Below are 25,205 nucleotides of genomic sequence, written 5' to 3' on the forward strand. Positions count from 1 at the left end.
GACTGCAATCTCACTGTATTAATGTCCACTTTGTATGCTTTAATTTTGTAATCTGGACAACTGTTTCTAAGATGACAATATGTGATCTATTAACTGGTGAATTCTTACTGTATATTTTTTCTCTTGAAGTTCTCCATTACTTCTAGTCTTTTACTGTTTTGCTTTGTTTAGTTTTGTTTTTCTCTTTAAATAAAAAAAAAAAAAGAAAATGTGACACAAAGGAAACAACAGTTTTCTCAATAGTGCATCAAAAACCATCAAGGCCAGCTACAATAGAATCACTCCCGAAAATGCAAAATTTTTTCTGCATGTATTATGTTTATATGTGCTGATTTCCTATCAGTCTTACCTCGGTAGCTTGGAACGTCCCATGATGGGAGAGTTCACATCAAAGAAATCAGCTCATGATACTGTGCAGATCATTTCTAAATTTAATCTGCATTAGAAACACGTTGTCTATCAATTTCTTAAGTCTAGATATCAACAAAACAATAAATCAAGGCCCGCTTCGTATTGTAGAGTGTTTCCACCATACACAAATAATACATACAAATAAGGGCACAGATATGTAGAGTAAGAAAAACTACAAAGTGTAGAGAAAAAGAACTAGAAAGCCATGTGATTTTATCACTTATTCTCCTTGCTTTTAGTACACATTTTTGTCTATTTTCATGACTTATGTGTTAATAATGGTTGCATTTAACAATCCACTTTCAAAATTTCTGATATTTAACAACAGCTGTTAAGCCACAACTGACCAGATGCATATACAGCCAAGTCCTAACGAGTATGTGTTTAGAGGACCCAAACACACACATTGGACACAGGGCACAATGATTTGCTGTTAACCATGCCTTTTTTTTTTTTTTTTTTTAGCTAGGCCCAAGTAAAGATTAATCTTGTACCACTGGTTTGTATCAGGGTAAAAAGGGGAACCAGTCACCTTTTGCTATTGGGACCTGAGAAGTCAGCATTTCTGAGCTTCCAGGAAACGAGCCAGGAGGACTTCTGTCTGGGTTCATGGCTGCCCAGGTGGCAGGTAATTTTCCAACACCTTAGTCGGGAAAAATGAGGTAAATGGGCTGCTCTTCTCTTTGGACCTTTGACAAGCATGGCACATATGAAATTGATGCAAAAAAGACACAATTACAGGTGCTGAAATGTTTTGATTACCTGTCATAAACTACTATCATAATATCATAATAACTGCAAGAGTCCCTAGAAATAACATATGACCTCTCATCTGAAGATGAATAAATTGAAATGTGGGTTTTGTGTTTCAAAAGAATTCTTTCATGACTGCAAAGATTTTCCTATTAATGAATATGAAAAGTAAATCTGTCCTATAAAGACTTCCAGACACACCCTTTCTAGCGGATTGACCTATGGCAAGAAATAGGTGGTAATCAAGGGAAAAATCCAAAATAAAGACAAAGTGAAGTTACCAGTGCAGCAATGATTGTGGAAATCAGTCCAAGCACTGCATAAAGAATATACTTATTATGGAAATTTTGAAAACAAAAAGGCATGGAAAAGTCAAAAAATTTATTACAAGTTTCCCCCAGTGGCTTAGGTGTCATTCGGAAAATTGACATCTGTGTTCCACCTTAATTTCCAAGGTATTCTGGATCTTCCTAGTAGCCAAATGATTTCCTGGGGAGCCTCTTCCACTGAAGAGGCTTTTTTTTTATTCCTTTTCTCCTGGAGAACACACATGCACACACATGCACACACACGCACACACACACACACACACACACACACACACACACACACACACACACCAGAGGCAAAGGAGATGCAGAGAAGACAGAAAAACAGATACAGAGAGGATGTAGGTACAAAATACTGTTCTCTAACTGTGCATAATCCACTTCTCAACTAGGCTTTCAAACTTAGTAAATAATCATAAAGCAGACTACCCAGTTAAATTTGAATTTCAGATAGAAAAAAATATTATTTTGTGTAAGTATATTTCAAATAGTGCTTGAGAGAGATCTGCCTCAGTTCACATTTAACTTAGCAACTTATCTGGCAATCCTGTTCCCAGTTGCTAATTCAGAAATGATTCAGACCAAGTTGTGGGTACAGGAATGCAATGCATTCATAGTTTAGGACCTGACATTCGCACACGTGGTGCTTCCTTTTGTACCTGGTATCTTTCGGTATATCACAGGGAGACCATTTCTTATCTTTAATTATGGTAAAAAAATTTAATGATTCCAAATCTTCACCTTCTGCAGACCTGAGATGCACAAAGTCTAATACTTTCCCTGCTGTTTATTAGTCACTGCTGGCTAGTAAGCTTTCTGCTGACAGATGACTTGGTTCTTGGAGCATGAACAGTTCCTTTTAACCTGAGAGCCTCTTGACTCTCTTCATTGGCACTTTGGGCTCCTCCCAGAACTAAGACAGCTGGACACACCTGCTTATGCCTCAGCAAATATGCCACCAGGCAACTACAATGAAAGAAGACCCTTGCGACATAACACACCTGGCCCCCAGGACAGTGGAACACTGTATGCTTCAAAAAGAGAAGCCACCAATGTCATCTTTGCTGTTGCCCAACCTGGGTAATAGCAAATGTCCAGGGAACTTATTCTGGAGTCTCTGGAATCATCTTTATTCTCTCATTATAAAAAAATCATTTGGGAGTATTTCTTTCTACAGTGAGAGAGAATTTTAGACATTTGCTCTCATCCCCTGGCCCTTGAAAGCATAGATAAATGCAAAACCTATTTAAAAAACAGATTCAAAGTTTTTCTGTAACTCTCAATCCAAATGTTACCTGCAAGTCACTTTGGTAGAGAAATTCTAAAGCCACCACCTCTCATCTATTGATGTATTTGTGCTCCAAAATATGCTTGGTAATCAAAGGGAGCTGTTTATATCCTGGGCTTCATGTAAGCATTGTTCAACAGGCAACAATCATCCTTACTTCTCCCAAACTTTCATGTTACCCTTTCCTCACCTAGAAGAATCTCTCTTGCCCTACAAGAAATCTCAATTTTGCCTTCGTGGGGTATCACCTGCTTCTGAATTATGCTTACAGTAAAAAAAGAAAAAAAAAAAAAGAATCAAACACACTTTTGTATCCTGGAAAGCTACTGAAGCCCCTATAATTCTTTCTTCCCTTACTTATATAATTTATACATTGGCTTTCAGTGAAATACATCTTCTACGAATTTACTTTGTATTTGGAAGCCAGCATCTTAGTTCTGACCTTGCTTCTTATAAAAAAGGAAACTGAATTCCCCATCCATGAGAGAACAAATCACTTTATCTTTTGGATAAATGAGTCGTCATTTATGTGTGGTAAAGACAACTTTTCTTTTGCAAAGTCAAATGCAGGATAGTTGCTGTAAATCACTTTCAGCATCTGCATAGTAAATCGAAGAGTTTTTTCTTTAGTTTTCACCTGGAAGGGGGCCAGTTTTATTCCACATTTCTTTTGGGTAGCAATAAAATGTTTACAATAGCAGTCAGGTCTCAGCAGCCAACTCTTTCTTAAATTTCTTTAACATACAACCAAACCAGGGGCACTTGCAGGGCCAAACAACTGAATAAGAAAATGCTAACAAAAAAAATCTAGCTGCAATGTTCCTTGGGATGTGTAATCACATGCCTAATTTATGGGCTAGTGCAACCAGCAAGGAAGATTGGTGGGAAACAGGCTTGCACTAGGCTGAGAGCACATCTTTAGGGGAAGACAACAAAAAGAAGGCTGGGACTGATCACCACTCCTGGACTCACGGATCACATATCTCACCTCTCACACACTCCTGAAGAGTTCATATTGTTCCCCTTATTGTTCACAGGAGGAGGGTGGGTATCTGTGATTAAGGGCTTTGTTTTAAAAATCAAAGGAGGCTGCATGTCCATCCATAGCCAATAAGCTTCTGCTCTTAACTTGCCTCAGAGAAGAGTCTTTCTGAAAAAGACCTGGGATCACTCACATAATCACAAGACTGCTTAGTGGAGAACAGAAACTGGGTTAAACACACTTTCTCACCGATACGGCTCTTAAAGCGGCACAAGGAGAGAGTATCTGAATTGTTTTTACAGAAACTTATCAATAGAAACCTATCAATGAGCAATGACTTGTAGAATGTGCTCAATGTTCCTTCCCTGTGCCCAGTCCCTGTGTCACAGTTAACATACTGTGCTTGTTGAGATGGCCTCTACCTGAGGCAGGCCCTGAAGCAAGGATTCTGTTGCTCAAGAGATTTGTAATGATAACAACAGTGACAGCCATCTTTTGTTTAATGGCTGCCAGGCAGCAGACACTATCCTAAACACTTCTCAAATATTATCTCTTCAACCAATTCGATCAGAAGACTATAATCATTCATGGGTAAAGTGGTAGATCCTTTCCTACTATGTGTCTCTCTTCATCCTTTCTCTTAGAAGAAAGATGGTCAAAGATATAATTGTACACAAAATTCTTATGAAGTGAGCTCTCTTGAGAGATGGACTGCTATCGTCTAGAGGCTCCACTTGAAGAGCCTTATGGGATATGAACAGGAAAAGAGGTAGCAGTTGACCAAGGGAAGGATGTTCATACATACAGAGTAACAGTTAAGGCAAGCAACTAGGGCACTTTCCAAGGACAGATGGTGGTCTAACAGAAAAGTAAAGAAAACATGGCATCATCTTTGGGGTTCTATAATGAAAGATGCATAGGATCAACTTGTTTCTGATGCTGAAGTGAGTCTGCATCTACAAATTTTATAGGAAAGGAAATTAATGTGAGGGAAAGTAAAGTCATGTATTCAATCACCCTCTTATATTAGATTTGACCTGAAGGCCATGCGTCTTCATCCTATTATGAACAGCATGGCTAAAATAGAATAAATGAGCTACGTTGACAAAGTAGAGATTAAAAATTAAAAGCAGGAACAGTTCCATATGGAACACTCTAGGTAGAATAGCCACATTGAAGGTGGTAAACATTAGCTATTCTGTCCAACTCCAGAAAACTAATGTATATTTCAGAAATTTAATTGGACACATATGAGCTCTTCTAGGTGATAAACTAGAACTACAGGATTGGCATACACAATTTTTTTAAGTGAAAAGTGCTTCAAAATCCAAGGAATATTAAGGGAAAAGAGTGCTACAGAACCAGCCTTCTATAGAAAGTCACAAATAGGACAGTAGTTGTGCCTAAAAGAGAGTAGTAGTCTCCCTAAAATCTTAAAAACTAAACAAAGTTGCTTCTTCAGGCCTCTTCTTGCCTCATGATTCTTTAGGTTTAATTACATTTTATGGGTTATACGTCAGCAGAAAACTCAGGAATCAAGCAGACTTTGGTCTGAACTTAACACGTGACCATTGACCAATCATTTGAAACTGTCTATAAGAAGATTAGGAAGTTCCAGGACATTCTGAACTTTACAAGAAAAAAACATAATGTTCCATTAAAACAATGATAAGCAAGAGAAAATTCTTTACTGATCACAGGAATTGCTAAAACTACCATATCTTTATCTAACTAAATGTTCTCTGGGATGTCCATGTGGAGTTTGCACTGAGTTTCCTGCCTGTAGATTCTGGACTCTTTTATTCTAAGTCAGCCTCCCACTGCAGGAATTCAGATGAGTCTCCAATATTTTATCAAGGTAGAAGATAAACATAGTTGGAGTTTGGTAAAATTTTTGTGGATGTGTTTTGTAGCCTTCACATTTGTTAGCTTGTCTATTCTTTGAACTCCTCTGTTTATTGTATATTATATTTTTTTAAATGAGGGCAGTTCTAGGTACAGGATCTGACTTGTTTATTTTAAAATAAAATCCATTTTGGCATTATTATTTTGGTTAATAACAGTTTTATTTTCCATGTTCCTTTCACATCCTTTATTTCTCTGTATCATCATTTGCCAGGCCATATAAAAATGATCTCTGTGCTTGTCTCTCCCACTAGATTCTAAACTATCTGAGGGTATGTGCTGTGTCTTACTTATTAATATTGTCATCCTTTGGTACCTGCCAGCTTAGAATTTGAGGGATTCACCAGAGAAGCTGTAAAGTGTGCTGTTATAAGACTGAATACTGGAACCATGTTATCCAAGGTTAAACCTAGCACTGCCATTGTGCAAACTCTATGACCGAGTCCCCCTCTGTAGAACAGGGGCTATTGCACAGCCTGCAGGACAGTTATCAGTGAAAGGTCAAATAGAGACCAGAGGTGCTTAGGCAAGTTCCAAACCTCCAACGAGCTTGAGACTCCTGGAGACTTAGGACCAAGCCACCACCATTTGAGTCTCAGCTACCCTGTAAACTGAGCACTGGGCACGGCCTCACCTTATGGAACTGCGGAGGATATATTCGGGCAGCCCCGTGGTTTAGCAGCAGCTGGTAGCAGATCTCAGGCCGGGCGGCAGGCCTCACGGAGGTGACCTTGAGCACATATTGTATGGCAGCGCAGCCATTGATATCCATGAGGTTGGCTTCAGCGCCAGCCTCCAGCATCATGTGCATGAGCACGTGGTCGCAGTTCCAAGCCGCCTTGTGCAGGGGAGACTTAAAGTCATCGTCTCGGGCATTGACCTCGGCCTTGTAGTCCAGCAGCATGCGGCAGATGAGGTGATGCTCCGGGCTGTACTCCTGCTCTTTAAAGCGCAGCGCCCAGTAGGTGGCAATGGCCAACGGGGTCTCCATATGGGCGTTCACGCTGTCCACGACGGCCCCGTGCTCCACATAGAAGGCCACCAGCTCTGAGAGCCCAAAGTGGGCCGCGGTGTGCAAAGGCGTCTCCTCGTCCTGGTTGTTGGTCTTCATGTTCACGTTCGCACCTATTAAGGGAAATTGAGGTGGACGATTATTTTGCTGTTCTTCCCAAGAGCCCTTTCACGGGACTCTGCTATTTCCTTCTGATCTCTGATTGCCATACACCGCATTATCTCCACTCTTCTTCCCAGTCCTACTTCCTGTCCTGGCAGAAGTCACTCCTTCAAAACAACAGTGCCACCTCCAGGACAGCCAGCAGGGCACCCCAGGGAGAGGAACAGAGAGTTCCGGTCCCAAGGCTGGTGCATTCTTGCTGAATTCCACTTCTGAACTCCCAGGTGCTTTTGGAAATACGAGTGATTTCCAGAACTAAAATGTTTTCATCGGTGAGATACTAAACACCATTAAAATAAAGGTTATGCATACAGGAAGCTTTGAGGCTCATATAAGTGGCTTTTTAAAATTCAAAGGTCTTGAGCCTTTTACAAATAATGTTTTCTTCTTTGTCAAAGCAAGTGAACTTTAAGTTTGGTGCAAGGTGAACCTTAGTGACTTGGAATGTGCGAGCTCTTTGACCAAAATCACAGTAGCAGGGCTAGGTCTGTGCCACTTCTTTGGAATACACCACACACACACACACACACACACACACACACACACACGTGCGCGTGCACAGGCGTGAACATCTTTAGCCATCAACTAGTTTAAAGGTCATGTTTTGCATTGAAAAGGGTACATGCTAATATAATAGAAACACTCACTGAAAGAAAAAATAATTCACAGACTGTAACATGTTTTAATTTATGGTTGACAAAGGACATTGTTCTTGACCAGCACCTTAGAAATTGTTTACAGATCAGGAAATAAAAGTGAATTCTGTTCTTCTGATGAAGGATTTTGAGTGTAAAATGATCAACTTGTAAAGCTGAAATTTTCCTTTTCTGCCTAATTTGAGTTGAACCAAACTAGGGAGTTGACTCTATATTCAATTTTACTAGAAGTTTTTATAGCTTCATCAAGCATAATTCTCAAAGATTATTATTATTGCAATAACTATATTTACTTAGCACTTAACTATGTGCCACATTCCGAGCTAAATTATTTTCATTCTGTGGCCTCATTCCAGCAACTCTTTACTGTATGTGCAACTGTATCCTAATTTTATAGATGAAGAAATTTGTACTTAGTAAACCATTTGTCCAAAGCACACTAAGCTAATAAGCAGCCTTAGAATCAACAGCCTGGCTCCAAAATCCTTCATTACTATGATATTTTGCCTCATAGTCTTTTGCTTGAAAATTTTCTGTATATTTGTTTGGTACATGAAAGCTAGAAAAGAGAGAAATAATGTTGCATTTCGTAAGTTTAGAAAATCTATTCTTCCCGGATGGTTCTTTCATACCCTTATTGTAGCATCCTCCTATCCATATGAAACATGTTTGAAAAGGCTATGACCAGGTGCAGTGGCCCATGCCTGCAATCCCAGCACTTGGGAGACTGAGGCAGGAGGATCCTTACAGGTTCAAGACCAGTGTGGGCTACAAAGTAAGCTCAAGACCAGCTGAAATGACTAGCCAGACCCTGTCTCAAAAAGACAAAAAATAAAATAAAAAAATAACATCCCCATAACCATGCTCTGGATTCTGTGGAAAACCAACCTCCAGTGCAGTTTGCAAGAACATTCTTTTTTTTTTTTTTTTTTTTTTTTGTCTTTTTCATTTTTATCGGTACCAGGGATCAAACTCACGACTGCCTGCTTGCAAGGCAGGCTCTTATGCCGCTGAGCTAAATCCCCAGCCCAAGAACATTCTTCTCTGCATGCTCTGAGGCTGCCTCTCCTCCTGACTTGCAGAAAGCAGAGGTATAACCAAAGCCTACCTTTAACCGATCCTCTGCTCTCATCAGTATTCTACCTGGAAAAGTTCATTTCCTCAGATCCTGGAGAATTTCCAGTAAGGAAGAGCATCAAAGAGTCAGGATGAAATTTGTACACCAACTTGGAACAAGCCACATACTTTCTTTGAAATGGACTTGGACATTTATAATTGACATTTGACCTCCAGGTGCAATGCAGCCCAGTTGCCTTTTCTAAAAGGAGCTCCTTGTGTTTATATTTGAATTGTGCCTTTGAGAGTAACTATTGCAGGGCATATTCTATCAAATGGGATTGTTTGACTATATTTTGATTTAGATGTTGTAATTTACTCAAGAAACTAGGCAAGCAACTTAAATCTTTGGTAAATTTTGCAAATATTTTTAATGTAAAAATGTAAAATATACATTGCCAACTGATGCCATGATAGTGTCACATACTGGACAACTTAAAACAATGGAAATATATTCTCCCACAACTCTGCAGACCAAAAATCTATAAATAAAGTGTTTTGTTTTTCCTGAGAGTTAGGAAGAACATCTGTTTCCGCCTCTTTCTTAAATTATATACAATGGTTGCATCATCTGGTATGCACAACAATTCGCGACAAATTGACACACTTCTGTGGAATCTTTTCATGCAGAAATATATGGTCTGTTTCTCCAAGAAGTTTCTTGTGTATTCCTGTAAAATATTTGTACTTCTCATAAAGATTTTTGTATCAATTTTCATTGTAGGTAAGCAGAATATTTTACTCTTGAGTAAAGTAATTTATCATGAGCGGAAGCTCTTCATGAACCTTGTAATTGATGCAAAGCTATCTTTAGAAGACGTCTAAACTAGCAACTAATGAAGCAGGTAAACTCTGATCTAGCACAGTGACTTGTTCTCGTAATCCTAGCTACTGAGGAGATTGAGGCAGGAGAGTCAAGAGTTGGAGAGTAGCCTCAACAACGTCGAAAAATTCTGTTTTAGGAGAACTTGGCATTAAGGAAATCAGATCAAAATCACATTGATAGTTCATCTCACCACGGTCAGAATGGTTGTTTTCAAGAATACAAAAACCAGTAACACTGGTGAGGATAATGGGGAAAGGTACTCCTTATATACTGCAGTGGGGATGTGCTTTAGTAGAGGTACTATGAAAATCCATGTGGAAGTTCTTCAAAACACTGAAGATGTAACTACCATGTGATCCAGCTCTACCAGGCCTTGATGTATATGTAATGCAATTAATCAGTATACTATATCGATACCTGCATGCCCTGCATATTGTCGTATAATTCACAATAGTCGTGATATGAAAATAGCCTAGATGTTCATCAATGGATTGAAAAAGATGGTATGTATGCATAATGGAGTATTCTTTGACCATAAAGTAGAGCAAAATTACGTCATTTACAGGAAAATAGAACTAGAGATCATCATGTTAAGTGAAGTAAGCCGGACATAGACAAGTACTGCACATTTTCCTTGACATTTTCCTAGACAACTTAAAGTAGAAGAGAGACTATTATTAAACTATAGAAAGTGAGCAAGATTAGGGGGAAAGGGGTGTTAAGGTGGATGGCAGAGGGATGAATATGATCTAAATGTGTCATAAGCATGCATGCAAATACTATGCCAAAACCCAATATTTAGTAAAATTAATAGGAACTGAAAAGAAAGTAGGGATTGGGGATATAGCTCAGCACTTTCTGTGTTCATTCCTGCATCCTGAAAAGAAAATTCTAAATTTGCTCTGTATAGTAAAGAACAAGACATTTAGATTTCACCTGTGGGCAAAGAGATGATTTATAAACAGTGAGAATGAGACAAAAAGGTGAGATAGAGAAGTAGATGAACAGAAAGAGTGAGAGCTGGCCAGGAGAAAAGGTCTGTGCTCAAGATTTTTGGAGAAAAGTCTTGAGTTGAAGGTCATGGAGGGACTTTAACAGAATGCTCTTGGTACAATATCTTTCTATTTCTGCCATGATGTTCTTTGATTACACTCAACAGTCAACACTAATTTTGTCAGTCTTAGGCAGAAGATCTTAAATGTCTGCCAAATCATCACTGTGGTTCCCTCTGCTGGGAACCATCTGCTGAGTTGGTGTCCCCACAGACTCCCTGAGCCATCCTTATTGGAAGAACTACACCTCCAAGTCTCTTGCCATTCCAGAGCTGCAAGAAAGAGGCACTAGGTCTGTATCACTGTAGAAACTTTCACTCCACTGTATTCCCAGACTCAGGGAAGCCATGTCCCCATTTCATGTCCCTAAACCTGCTCTCCTGTGTCCATGATAGTAATCTTGGTTACTTTTCTTGTTATGGGGATGAAATACACAAAACCCATAAGTTAAAGGAAGAGAAGTTTATTTTAGCCCACAGTTTTCAGAGATCTTAATCCATAGTCACTCAGCTCCAAGGCAGAGTAACACAGGAGAGGGAACCGTCACAGGAGAAATAATTCATGGCAAAACAAGCAGGAGGCAGGAAGCAGCTAGTCTCCCTTTCCCTTTTTATTCCATCCAAGCCAAAAGACTTTTTATGGTTGGTACCACTGACATCAGGGTGGGTCTTCTGCCTTCAGTAAATCCATTTGGCAACACCCAGAACTATAGTAATCGCATTTAGTGAACTGATATAATCTACCTATGATCCAATCACTGCCAAGAGCCCTACCTCATGAGCACTTGAGGCTTTGATGGGACATCTAGATACAACACATAACAAAGATCTTCGCTTCTTGAATATCTGTATGGAGGAATATGCACTGAGATGAAGAAGCAGCCTGAATCCAAGATCCCTCCCCTTCCAGACACATCTTGCATCTCCTATTTTTCAGGGACATCTGCCTTCACACATGAACTTTGGAAAGTAAACAGAACATCCCAGCTAAATTATAGGCATTATTATTACAAATAATATAAACCACAGTAATACTATGTGAAATTCAATCGTTAGCATTTAAGAAAGATCATCCTACATAACATAATAAAGAAATGATTTGTTTGAATCCATATGGAGAATCCGCATATATGTTTGAATAGATACAAATGTTCTGTATTATAATTCAAATACCATGAATATCATGACCATAAGGAAAGATGCTCTCAAATGAGGAAAAATCTTGGGAAAATTCTGAAAAAAGAAAACCCAATGTTACCATGATTTTTCCCTACTGCATTCCATATTTATCTAAAATTCAAAATTACTTTGTGTTTATATGTAAAATGGAGTTGGGTTAGAATTCTGTTGTGTTACTATATCTAAATATCTATTGACAACATTTCCAACTCTAAAATTGTTTTTATAAATTATGAAATATTCAAACATATAGAAAATATCAAAATACTATATTTGACAGATATTAATTTTGCTATATTTACTTTAGCTTTCTTTTTTCCTGAGATAGAATTTAACAATAAACTGTAACCCACTTGTTTCTTCTCTCCTCTCTTTCTTTTCTCTGCCAAGAGACCGCTACTATTCTAAAGTGGATGTTTATTAAATAATTCTATCTTTGTCTAACTTAATTTATATGTTTGTGAGGTTACACTGCTTTAAACAACTGCCAGATCTAGAAGGTGGTCATGCTAGACCACCAGAGATAAGAGATTTCCTGCCTTCTTTCTCTCCCGCTTCCCCTTGCACCTGCCTGGGAAATCCACCCTTAGTAAGAGGACAGAAGTGCAAGTGAGGAAGGGCAGTCTGTCCCTTCCCCAGGGCATGCTTCCAATTGGAAGCAGAAAGTGAAAGGAAGGAAGAAAGGTGTTTCATTTTTAAATCTGAATCATTAGCACTGAAGTCCAACTTCTGACTGTTTTGAGATCACGTGACTTTTTTCCCTAAAACATACCTGAAAGGACATGAATTTGCCTTAGTTCTTAGCCAAAAACACGGCATAAGCAAGACCCTCTGACATTTGAAGATGCTCTGGAAACAATCCTAAGATTGTTTTTATGACTACATCCCATTTACCACACTTGATTCAATTAATAGCATCCTACATATCCAATACATGCTTTAGGAGAGGTAACTTTACACATTTTCCTAGGAAATCAAGTACATGACAGTTTTCTTTTTTCCTATTTGTATCATACATTTAAAAATAGCATTTAAGGAGTACGCAGTTTTCGAGTGACAGCAATTTCCCCACAAAATCCACAAGTTTGTTCTACTCTTTTTTTTTAATAGTACATTTTAGATATACACAGTGATGACATTCATGGTAGGGAATTTGTACCTGTACATGATTAATCTTGCCGCTTCTTTTTATCCCATTCCCCTCCCCTCCCTTCAGCCTCTCCTTCCTTCTTTACTTACAAAAGCCTGATCTCCATTTTTTCCTTCTATTCTTTTTTTCTTTCCTTCTCTTATCCCTTGTTTCCTTTTTTAAAATACTGAATAGTATAACATTTTTTCAATACTGTTATGGAGACATGGAAGCCCACCAAGTTTTGTTCAGTTACAAGCCATCTGTTTTTTGTTTACTCACCTGTTTGTATAATTTTACTATTTTTATTGAATTTAGATATTTTATTAAAGGTACAGCTGAGTTTAGTTTTTTCATTAATTTTGTCAATAACTAACCTACCCTTTTCCTCTCCGATGACTGCATATTTTTAAATAAAGAGGAATTTTCCTTCTCTGCTTGTGATACATTAGACATATTTTTTCTTTATGTAATAAAAACTATAACAACTATTTTTTACTTAGAATATTCACTATCCAACAATTATCAAGTAAGTCATCGATAAGCTATTTCTTCCCACAATTATCTTGACCCTAGTTTCTAACTGCAAAAACTAAAACATTGCAAGCTTCCTATGGCTTCCTTTTAACATCATTTTGAAGAACTTTCATTTTCATAGACAAGGCAAAATACCTTGTTCTCATTGGATATAGTGGTCTGCAACACAGATGAGAACACAGAGAAAATAATAACATGGATAGAAGAATTTTGCTTAATTTATTAATTCTGAGTAGGAATTTAGAATCCTCACTAGCTACTTGTTTTACCTGAGCTGTTTCATGCAGGTGAGTTTACATTTGTTCTCATCAGCTTGAATTACAACTGCCTCTATTCAAATGGCCAGTATAGTTACATTTTTGTACAGGAAAAACACAGCATATTCACCTAGTGTTCTTTATGAAAATATTAATAAAGTCTGCCATTCTCTGAGCATTCACTAAGGATTTTACTAATATCATCTTGCTTATTATGAACAGTAAACCTTCTTTTGAAATATCTATTATGCAAAGGTTAGAGTTCTTTTTTCCTATTCAGAGCTTTTCAATTTCTGAGTGTTCTGGAATTGCTTCTCAAGTCAGCTTCTTTGTCAAAGATGTAATTTTGTGCAGTGTCAAGTTTGTTATTAACTGTCACCAAAGCATATTTTCAGTTGGGTGCTTTGCTCTTGTTTCAATTTTGCCCTTTCAGTCTACAATTGAAAGCAAATATATTTTCTTGTATCTTCTATAGTCTTGTCTCAAATGAAATCTTAAATGAAATACCATTTTCTTTAAGGTCTCACTTCTCTAAGACTCACATTCTCTTTGGTCTGAAGTTGAGAACTGCTTTCTTCTAGATCAACAAGAACTGCAACTTTCTCACCCTGTGCATCTCCTGTCACCCAGGGAGATCATCCTCCATCCTTTCTTATCAGTAATCTTACAAACTCTCTGTAACGCTCCTCTCCCATTTCCACCACAGACACAGGTATCTGGTTCAGTCTTTTTTGTTTTTTATCTCTGTCTAGACATCATCATCCAAATCTTTGTAAATATCTCATCCAACCTTTGTATCCCCCAACTCTTCTGAAGTACACTGTACTATCAAAGTCCCATCGGAGCTTCCTGAAGAGAATTCATTGCTAAAGGTTTGCACAGCTCCACTGTGCTAGTCTGAATTACTGGCTCTAGAGCCCAGTTCCCTCTTACCCTTAGTTGCATCCTCCACTGCCTGCATTGCCAGTGTATTCTAATTGATCTCAAGCTAGGGTTTAATCAGAATGAACTAAATCTGTGTTGCAACCTATGTTTCACAGTCTTTTCATGTAGTCCACTGCAGTTCCAGGAGGCAGTTCTCCATATCAAAAAACCCTTTATTTGATGTCAGGAGTCCAAGCTGCCTTGTTCTTGTGACTTCCTCACTTTTGTGTGAGGTTTCAATCACCACCGTACCAAAGGAAGGAACAATCTTGAAAAAATCCTGCATGAGCCTGTAACCACACAGACCTGAAAGTGACTCATTTCTTCTATTCACATGACAGCAGCTAGAGGAGCCATGTGCCTGCTGAACTGCAAGGGAACCAGAAAGTGCAGTCTTCCATAAGCCTAGAGGGAGAGACAGCTAGATAATGGTGTACACTAATTATTTCTACCACCACTGAATTGTGCTTCTGTAGGTTGCTATAAAACAAACAAAAAAAAATGCTGACTGCTTCAGCAATTACTTTTCTTCCTGTCTTTAATTTTAGGAGAAAGATCAATGTCTCCATCTTTGCAACTGGTCATATACTCAAAGAGAAAATATTGCCCTACAAAAAATTTCTCTGTACTGCATATCCAATATCTCCCTTCTATTGGCTCCTGGCCCTGAGTTTATCAACATGCTTAAAGCTTTTTCTCTCCCTTTTAGCTACTTTTCCATCTCTTTTGATCTCCTTCTGGGAAAATGTCTTGCATATGTGAATTCTGCTTTCTATATCTTTTTCTCACCATTAGACATCCCTCAGTCTATCAAAATGTGTTGTGTCTCACTGAAGCTACTCTGATAAAGGTCACCAACCGCCTCTAATTTATTGCTGTTTCCTCATTGCTGAAACCAAACACCTGACACCCACAAATTAAAGGAGGAAAGGTTGATTTCAGCTCACAGTTTTTGGAGGTTTCCGTCCATTCTCAACTGGCCCCAAGACAGGGTGACATCACAGAGGAGAAACAGTTCATGGTATGACTGGAGAAAGGAAGCAAACAGACAATGGTAGCAGCAGCAGGCCTGCCTTCTTTCTGCTCCTTTAAATTCCATCCAGGAATTACAGTCTGCTTGATTGGTGGCACCCACACCCAAGGTGGAGCTTCCATTTTCCATACCCTTAATCCACATTCACATACCCTAGTCTAGTCACTCACCTTTGACACTCCCTGCATATCAGCACAGGAGACTGGGGTGGGGGTGGTCTAGACATAAGCCATAACAGTTACCCTCACCTCATTTTCAGCTTTCATCATACTACACTTCTCCGTGATATCTAGTGGTGGTTCTGACTCACTTCTTGAAATCTGACTTTTGTCAGCTTCCTTTAGAGTACTTTCTTCTTCCTCAGTGGCTATTCCTTAATGAGCTTTCTATTTTCCTTTCTTTTCCTCATCCTTTATATTGCTGTATCTCACCCTGGTATCATCATTTGCTCTGTGATCTTCTCTCTATACATAACTTCCTGGAGCAACTATAACTATTCTTTTCAATTTATTTATGAAAATATGATTCTCAAAACTATATGACAGCCAGGTGTGGTATACACACCTATAATCCCATCACTTGGGAAGCCAAGACAGGAAGATCGCTGTGAGCTCAAGGCCAGCCTGGGCTGCATAGAGAAATTCTGTCTCAAAAAAAAAAAACAAAAAACAAAACTATATGAAGACTCATACACCTGATAGGAATAATAAATATAAACAAGTAATTACAACTATTATTAATATAAAATAATAAATATATAATAAATAATTACAACTCAATAGTTGAAAGACATGAATTGACATTTTTATGAAGAAACTACAAATAGTTCTTAACACATGAAAAAGTGTTCCATGCCATTAGCCATCATGAAAATGCAAATCAATAAGTGTTTTATGACACTTTATACTCATTAGGATGGATGTGACAAACAAAAAGGCAGATAATATGAAGAGTTATCAATGACACAAGGAAACAGAAATCATCACCCACTGATGGGTGGGAATGTAAAATGGTGCAACCACTTTGGGAAATATGAGAACAGATCTCAAAAGGTTAAAAACAGTGTTACTATGTAACCCAATAATTCCAACATTTTAACATCCCTAGCACACACTCAATTAAAATCAAAATATATCTCTGCTGAAAAACTTAGGAAATAGGATGGGAATGAGAGAACAAAAAAAAAAAAAAAAGAATTAAGATAAATCATGCACAGGAACAAATTCTTTCTGTATACCTAAATTGTAGCATAAATTTAATTTAAAAAGTTGGGCATAAACATGCACAGAGACACAGTTCACAATAAATTAAAAAAGAAAATTGAAATGCCCATCAGCTGGTGAATGGATGAATGAATACAATTATGCAGCAATAAAATTCTGGCATATCACTTATTGCATTGTTCCAAGAAACACTGAAAGCATTATGCTAAGTGAAACAAGCCAGATCCAGACTATGATGATAGTGATTCCATTCATATGGAAAGTGTACTGACACAGAACCAGTGACTAGCTGGGAGTGGGCACTGGAGGAAAATGGACAGTGATTGCTGAGGGGCATGGCACAGCTTTCCTGCTGAGTGATGAAGTGTTCTGAAATGGATTGCAGGGTTGGGCAACACGGTGTGCACTCTCTGGGCCCCTGTTCTGTAGTAGCTCCAGTCAGCAACTCTAGAAATACCACAGTAACTAAGAGAAATATCATCAGCTTTGTAGAGTTGGCAAACTGGTTCTTAGCCACTTTCCTAATTGTTAAGAAAAAAAAATACCCAACACCCAAAATTAAAGGAGGAAAGATTTATTTCAGCTCAGTTTGCTAGAGGGTCCAGTCCATAGTTGGCTGGCTCCAGAGCAGGACAGCCAGGCAGAGGAGTGTGGCAGAAATGAAACAGTCTATGGAAGAGCAGGCAAAAAAAAAAAAAAAAAAAAAAAGCCAGACTTCTTTCTGTCTTTCCCTTTAACTTCATCCAGGCTAAATGCCTTTTGGTTGGTGCTACCCGTACCTATGGTGGGGTTTCCATCTTCAGTAAATCCCTATGCCTACAGTCAGAACTCTGCTAACCCAGTTAAGGGACTAATGCAAATATCACACACCCTTTGTTCATAGTTAGGTACCTACAATCCAGCCACCTGTGGCCAAGCCCCACCTAGGAACATACGAGGCTTTGGGAAACATCTAGATATAAGCCATAACACTAGTGAAGGAAATGGACGAAACAATTTACTCGTGTTTAATATGATAAGGGAGAATAAAGTCAAGAAGTGGCAGAGAACGATGGGGGAGAAGATGCAGTTTTCACAGAAAGGCTGATAGTACAAACCTTGCCTGGCGATAAATTAAAGTGTTTAAAGTTCCCAGGGAAAGGCTTTCCTGGCAAAGGACACAGCAGAGTTACAGTTCTAACAAGTCTGATATATTTGAAAACTTAAAGAAGGAAAGCACTGAAAGAGGGAAGTGACAGAAGGAGGGAATCCAAACCCAGTGTGAGTGGGAAGGGATGCACCACGGAGGGGTGAGATGATCTGCTTTGTCTTTCATTGGCCATGTGGAAGCCTTGCAAAGGAGCACAACGTGAAAGCAGGGACATTATTGGGAGTCAGCTGTAGCAGTGCAGGAATAAACAGTGTGGCCTCGGGAAGGATGGCCGAGGAGCAGTGGCTCAGCGGGATCAGACTGGAGATGGGTTTTGATAGCATCAACAAGTCTTGCCACTGAGGGGTTTGAGGGAAAGTAGGAAACAGAGTCACCTGCTGGCTCTGATCTGATCAACCGGAAGAACTCAGCTATGGTTACTGAGACAAGGCAGGTGGTGATCTCTGAGTCAGGTGCAGAAACACTGCTCCATTCTGGACATGGCTACCTTGAGATGATTATTCAACGTGAAGGTGTGGGTTACACTGAGCAGGAAGTGTGGGTCTGTAGTTTGGGGGAGACAGTCAGCTGTGCACACAAATTTGAGGTGGACACTGTTTGATGATTCTTGGAGCTAGAGGACTACATGGGATGACCCTGGTCTGAGTTTAGATTTGAAAACTAACAGAGCATATAGGACAGAGCATCGGGACTCATGCACAACAAGACTGATGGTCAGGGAGGGAGCAACCCCTCAGTGGCAAGACTTGTTGATGCTATCAAAACCCATCTCCAGTCTGATCCCGCTGAGCAAAACCTAATTAAACTGAACTCCTACATGTCTCTGTTCTCATGGCAAGTTTCTTCTTCTTTAACGGCAACCTGTATTTCTTTTTTTCCTGAACCATATTGAAAATAGGCAGCAAATAACACAAACTGCTTTCCTCTGCCTCCCGAAGCAAATCTTTTTCATATCAAAGTTTATCTGCCAGCTCCTCGGAATATTGCTTCTCATCCCTTGGGAGGCACATTTTTTTTCATAGAGCCTATGTTTATTTATCATTTTGTTTATTTTAAACTCACTCATCCTGAAAGAAGAGATAACTTTTTAGATGTGCTATTGGACAGCGATCAAGATGCAGGCACTGAGCTCAGTCATCTTATCTTTACTTCGTTTTTTTATCTTTTAATTCCCCCAAAAACACTGATTAAAACTTAGCAAGGTAACCAGAGGTAAGAGTGAATAACTCAGACTTTGCAAGCTGTTTTATTATTTTGTGCTGATCTTGTTGGGCACCTGACGTCAGACCATGTCTTAGGGTGGGATGGTGTTTTTGCTATAGGAAATTAATGCTAGTATTGTCATTCAGCTGAGAAAGAGGCTAATCTATGAATTTGGAGAGAGTTAATAGGACTTCTTTCTCTATTTGGGGACAAAATTTGTTTTGGTGACACGGAAGAGGAGGCTGAAGCAGCCCCGGGGGTGGTGATGAATGTGTGGAGACAATATAGGCAGGTGACACAGTGTGAAGCAGACAGGTACAAGGTGGGAATTAAAAGAGCAGACTCCATCACCCAGGAAGGCAGCAATGATCAGTGCGGTGCTGATGGAGCCCTGCCTGATGTCCAGGGCGCTGGACAGTGAGGGAGCCTTTAGAGAGAGAAAGCAGGGGTTCTCTCTACAGCCAGTGGCTTACAGAAGGAACAGTTGCTTGCACAGTTAAGATTTAGAGATGCTGAGATTTAGAGCAGGAAAGAGGAGCTTTGAAAACGTTTTCCTGCTGATCCAGTTCCTGCATGATCATGGCTGTTACATCCAGGACTCCTGTGTTCCAAGTGGGTGAACCAAAATGAAGGGAAAAGTATTATTTTCCCCCAGCTTTTTTGTTTTGGTTTGTTTTGTTTCTTCATTTCTTCTTTTTCTCTTAAACTATTTTCCCTCTGGATAAAACTAAGCAGAAGTCTTCAAAGTTTTTGTCTGTGTTAATCAGAAAGGAAGTTTTACAGCTATGCTCCCCTGAGTTGTCAGGGTCATGTTTCCTCTCTTCTAGGGCACATATTTTTCTCTTCTGGACTTCTTTTTATTGTTTTCATTATTCAGATAGAATAATGAATAAGAAAAGTGGAAAATCTGTGTCTTCTCTAACTCTTACCTGTTGACACTGTGATTTGTGTTCTCAATAAGTAGAGATTGAAAAAAAAAGTTAAGTAGAGGGAGAAGCCAGAATCTAAATGTGAGAGTTGCTCTTTCGCTGCTTGTTGGGGGACCATCTGTTCATTCTGTTTAAGAGACTACAGTATGAAGCATCTCATCAAAAGTTTACATCCCAGTCCCTGCCCTCTGATTTAAAGTTTGAATAGCTGTTGCTCAATGTCTTTTCTCATTGCTGCGGCAAAAATATCAGACACCCAAAGTTAAAGGGGGAAAGGTGTATTTCAGCTCAAAGTTTGTAGAGGTTTCAGTCTACAGCTAGCTGTTTCTGAGGCAGGGGGCATCATGGCAGGCCTCACAGAGGAGAAACAGTCCATGGCAGAACAAGCAGGAGGCAGCAGCAGCAGGCAGCCAGCCTGCCTTTCCCTTTTTTATCCCACCTAGGCTACCAGGCTGGGAATTCCAATCAGAGGGTAAATTTAGTACCACAGAGCTTTAATTTCCATATCATACACCCTAGATCCAGCTAGCTCCACAGAGCATGAGGCACTGTGGAGACACCCTGAGAGACGCCGTCACACTCACTGTGGTCCTGTGAGTGGTTAATTGAACAGAGAAACTGAAATTAGATGGACAATCAGCAACAAAATTGATCCTGGATGATGCAGAACTAGGGGTTTGGACTAAGTCTGAGAGACAGATGACCAAGTCCTCGGTAGGAAATTACTAGCATGCAGTAGATGCTGACGGTTTGACTAAGTGGAGGATGACTATTCATTTTTTACTCTACTGGAACAGATTCCCAGAAATGAAGTTGCTTAAAACTTAAATATTGGGGCTGGAGATTTAGCTCAGCGGCATAAGCACCTGCCTTGCAAGCAGGCAGTCGTGAGTTCAATCCCCAGTACAGACAAAAAGGAAGAAGACAAAAAGATAAAAATAAAACTTAAATATTGATTATCTCATAGTAATGTAGGTCCGTACTCAGTGGATGTGATGGTTAATTTCATTTGTGGTCAGCATGACTGAACCATAGTTTCCAGATGTTTGATCAAATATTATCTTGGATGCTTCTGTGCAGGTGTTTGCCATATGCAATTCACATGCGAATCAGTGAATCTGACTGAAAACAAACTGCCTTTCCTGGTGTGAGCAGGCCTTGTGCAATTAATTGCTGGTCTTGATAGAACAAAAACTGAGATTCCCCTGGGAAGCAGGGATTCCAGTAGCCACCCACAGCTCTTCCAGCCTACCCCTCTGCCCTTGAGAGGAAAGCTGCAGGGAGACTGAGTTCCACAGGTAAAATCTGCACTGCACCATGGTTCAGTCTCTCTTCTGGTGATGGCCCCAGTCTCACTCCTTTAAATCAGCATTTTTCAAAATCTTTGCTCCATCTGAGCCCCAGAAGAGGCGCTATAAGTAAAAGTTCTGTGATTAAGTAAACATGTAGACTCTCAGCTTTATATAGTTACAATTCACGTGAACATGTAGAAAAGATTCTGAGAAGTCCTGTGGGAAGAAATCTAATAGCAGGACCAGAATCCATGTATAAGACAGTGGGAACCACGTTCCTCATCGATACGAAGGTGCCTTCACAGGTCCACACACTGGGTGAGTGACCTCTGGGCCCTCCTGGGTTATTAACAACACTCCCATTGAGTAACAAGGCTGAGGACCAAGGGGATTCTACCCTGCCCTCTTGACACACTTAGTGAATGGAAGAGACAATTTGACCCTAAAGAGTCTTATTCCAGAGCCTATGTGCTTAAGCACTGTACTTGAGCCCACATTTTCCTATCAGGCCAGATGTTAATCCACTGGCAGACCTGGTCTAATCGTGTCAGGTAGAGAGGATCATGTGTTACAGAACATAGCAACCTGTGCTCTCAGAGGCTGTGAACAAGGCAATTGTAAGGAGGGGAGAAAATGCAGATTTATTGGTTGACATGCAGGATATACAGTGTAGACAACAATTCCTTAAACAGAACGAAGGAAGCTCCTCACTCCCAAAAATAATTTAGTTTAACTATGGGACACGCCCCAGCAAAGGGAAAACACACCACCTAGTGGACAAAATAGATATTTGGCCCAGAGTTCAATCTACCTAGTCAAAATGAGATTTCACCAGCAAGCAATTTGCCTATTTTAATCTGGAAATGAGTATTACAGTATTAGCCTGACAGAATAGTTGTGAAGATTTTCTGGCATGATGTATCTCACCCGCAGTCCCAGGACTATGGCAGGCTGAGGCAGGAGGATCATTATGAGTTTGAGGCCAGCCTAGGCCGCATAGTGAGTTCAAAGCCAATTTGAACTACGAAGTGAGGCACTGTCTCAAAAACCAAAGCAAAACAAACAAACAAAAGAACGAACAAGAACACTTGTGAAAATGAGAGTACACAAAAGAAATGTCACAAGTGGTAGTCGATTTTAAATTCAAAGCCACTTTTCCTTTGGGACCTCCTGACCCTTCCTAGGTTAATTCAATATTGCCTTCTGCAAATAAATTTATTTCCAACTTTGCCATCCATTTCTTTGATGGCTGTCACCCTCTTCAATGAACAGGGTTGCTGAGGGTTTCCAGACTTCCAAGGCCACAATGACATAGAACACTCTTGGGATTTGCTTTCATGGGCCCCTTACCAGTCCCCCAGAGGTTCAGCCCCTTTTCTCACTCTCAGAAGAGAGAGGGGCCAACTCTTTTTCTCTTCCCATTGGCCTTCTAATGAGTAAACTCCTTGAAGAAGTTGGCAAATGCTTGATTTTCTTAGTTTCTGATTCTGATGCTTTCACCATTTTTCATGCATTTATGTTTTCTTGGTTAACAATAGAAACTTGAAATCAGCACCTTGGGTTCTTGTTTGACTTAATCATTACTTCTAAATCTGGGCTCTTTGGATTATATTTCATAAATTATTACTTACAGAGTTTACAAAGAAAATGCTGCCTTTCAAGTATCTTTTGCTAAATGGTGCTTTAAATGTTCAGAGGCTAAAAAGATCTGGACTCTTCTGAGTAAGAAAAAATTAGAGAAAAAAGTGCTAATAGGAAAAACAAATTAAGCAATATAGACCCAAGGAAACGACATCCTTTAATTTCTGATTTCAGATGCTTCTAGTTGCAAAACAAAGATCACACACACAGGCCAAAAACTCAGAAATCAAGTCACATATGACTTTTGATAGGGGACCTTAAGGTCAAAAGAGCCAGTTAGAGAAAGATAACTAATGCCAACAGCAGGGAAAGAGAGCTTTCATTGTGATCCCTCTGGAAATTCTCTCAAGAATAGTCTGGGCAGTATTATGCAACTCAAGTTTGAAGAAGACTGACATAATATTGTGAGTAAGACTAAAATAATTAGTAGTTTTATTTTTAAAAATAAATAAACTCCTAACAGGTAAGTTTAGTGAAAAAGATGTTTAACTTACAACTAGTTATTTCCTTCATTTTACACCTTGCTATATCACATAGTTGGAAGCAGAAGGAAATTGATCAAAGTGTCATTCTTAACAGGTTTAATTTTAAGGAAAATGAATGAATAGGTTTTAAATATATCTTAATTGATCGCTTATCTTCACTTTCTTTGCAGAAAATTCAGAAAACGCAATGTCATTTATCCTACTTGGGAAGAAAAAATTAGTTTCCAGCTGATCTACTTTACAACTATAAACCTTTCTTTATGTTAGAAAATGAAAGAATAGGGGTAAATAATTCCTTTGGTGGGACACATTTTTAGAAGAAGCATGGACTGTTTTTTCGTGTCTTTTAATTAAACATGCTTTTGCTATAACCATCTGCCCTCTCATACTTTTTTTAGGAAAAGCCTTTAAAAACCCCATGATAGGAAATTGTCTTCAAACTAATGAAACTCTCGATGCAGCGTTGAAGTTTCTAGTTTATATCATGTTACCTCAGTACAAACTTTTCTTCTCATTTTTAAATTAGCTGAATGTGTCCAAAGCGTAAGACTTATGCAATTTCCAGCAGGACACAGAGGGATCCTCATGAACTCTGACTAAAGGGAGCTGAGCATCATCCTCCAATGCAACAAGCTGTGTGAACTGAGACCTTTATTTAACTACTCTGAACTTCTGATTCCTCATCTGTAAAATGAGGAGAATTATGTGTACCTCATATTCTGTTGCAAGAATTAAACGAGACTTTTTTATTTTCAAGTACCTGACATATCCACACCAGAGATCGTCAATATATGTTATTTGCCCCTTCCTATGCATGTATGCTGGCCACATCAATTTTCTTTACATGTGGAGCCTGTGCTGTTAACTTTACTAAGCTAGATTTTCCATTAAGCATTTATCCTTATTCATTAGCTTGGAGGACTGGCACACAAAGATATTAAATTATTTACTCAAGTTTAATGAGTGAAATTGAAAACCTTTTTCCCCTACTTAACATGAATATGCCCTTTTCAATATGCAGAGCTTTGTTGCATTTATTCAGAAGCTATTGCTAAGTGCTTAGTTTGGAACACAGGTTTAATGAACCCAGAGACATGGTGTTGGTTACCATGGCAACTAAACTTGCTTTACTCTGTTCCAAGCTCAAACAATGGAGGGAGGATGCTTAATTCTGGCCTGCAGTATGTAGCTGAGTGATCTTTTCTCATATATCTGACTCCCCATTGCCGGTTCCAATTACTGCATAATTCTCTTGAAAACATAAATAAAAAGAACATCTTGCCCCTTTGGAGCTCTGCCTGCTCAGCTATAGCACCCAGTCTCTTACCTGAGTACTTGTATCTCTCTATCAGCTTCTCAAGATTTCTCGCACCTGCCTCATGTTATTCTTACATCCATAAATCCCTGTCATCTTTCTGGGCATCTTTAATAACCACATCGATAACTCATCTAATGCTGTGGTCTCTTGGTTTGTGGATCACGTTCTTCAGTGACTTCCTCTCCCGCCTACCTTGATTACTTCCCCCACAGCCATACCTGCACCTGAAGCTAATCAGCCTCCCCACACCACTAATTCGCACATCCAGTTCTTGGATGATTACCTTTCAGTTTTATATCTTGCTTGCTTCGTGTCCACTACAACTGTTGTGGGAATTCATCCACAGAATCATTTTGCTTCTCTTTGCCCATTAAATGTTGCTTGATGTTATCTGTCCCTATTCAGTTAATTCTA

At 39.2% G+C, this 25,205-nt stretch overlaps 1 protein-coding gene across 1 annotated transcript in view; it reads right to left on the reverse strand.

Moving 5' to 3' along the window:
* The window catches only part of Asb4 (ankyrin repeat and SOCS box containing 4), a 70,924-nt gene that overhangs the window by 20,714 nt on the left and 25,005 nt on the right, over positions 1 to 25,205 (reverse strand). The window contains exon 3 of the mRNA XM_003475110.3: positions 6,303 to 6,793. Coding sequence (XP_003475158.1) covers positions 6,303 to 6,793 — 491 coding nt within the window. The remainder of the gene's footprint in view (positions 1 to 6,302; positions 6,794 to 25,205) is intronic.

Source organism: Cavia porcellus, unplaced genomic scaffold (assembly GCF_034190915.1).
Source record: "Cavia porcellus strain 051 isolate PalLab524CR breed Dunkin Hartley unplaced genomic scaffold, mCavPor4.1 scaffold_2, whole genome shotgun sequence".
In the NCBI taxonomy this organism is placed as follows: Eukaryota; Metazoa; Chordata; class Mammalia; order Rodentia; family Caviidae; genus Cavia; species Cavia porcellus.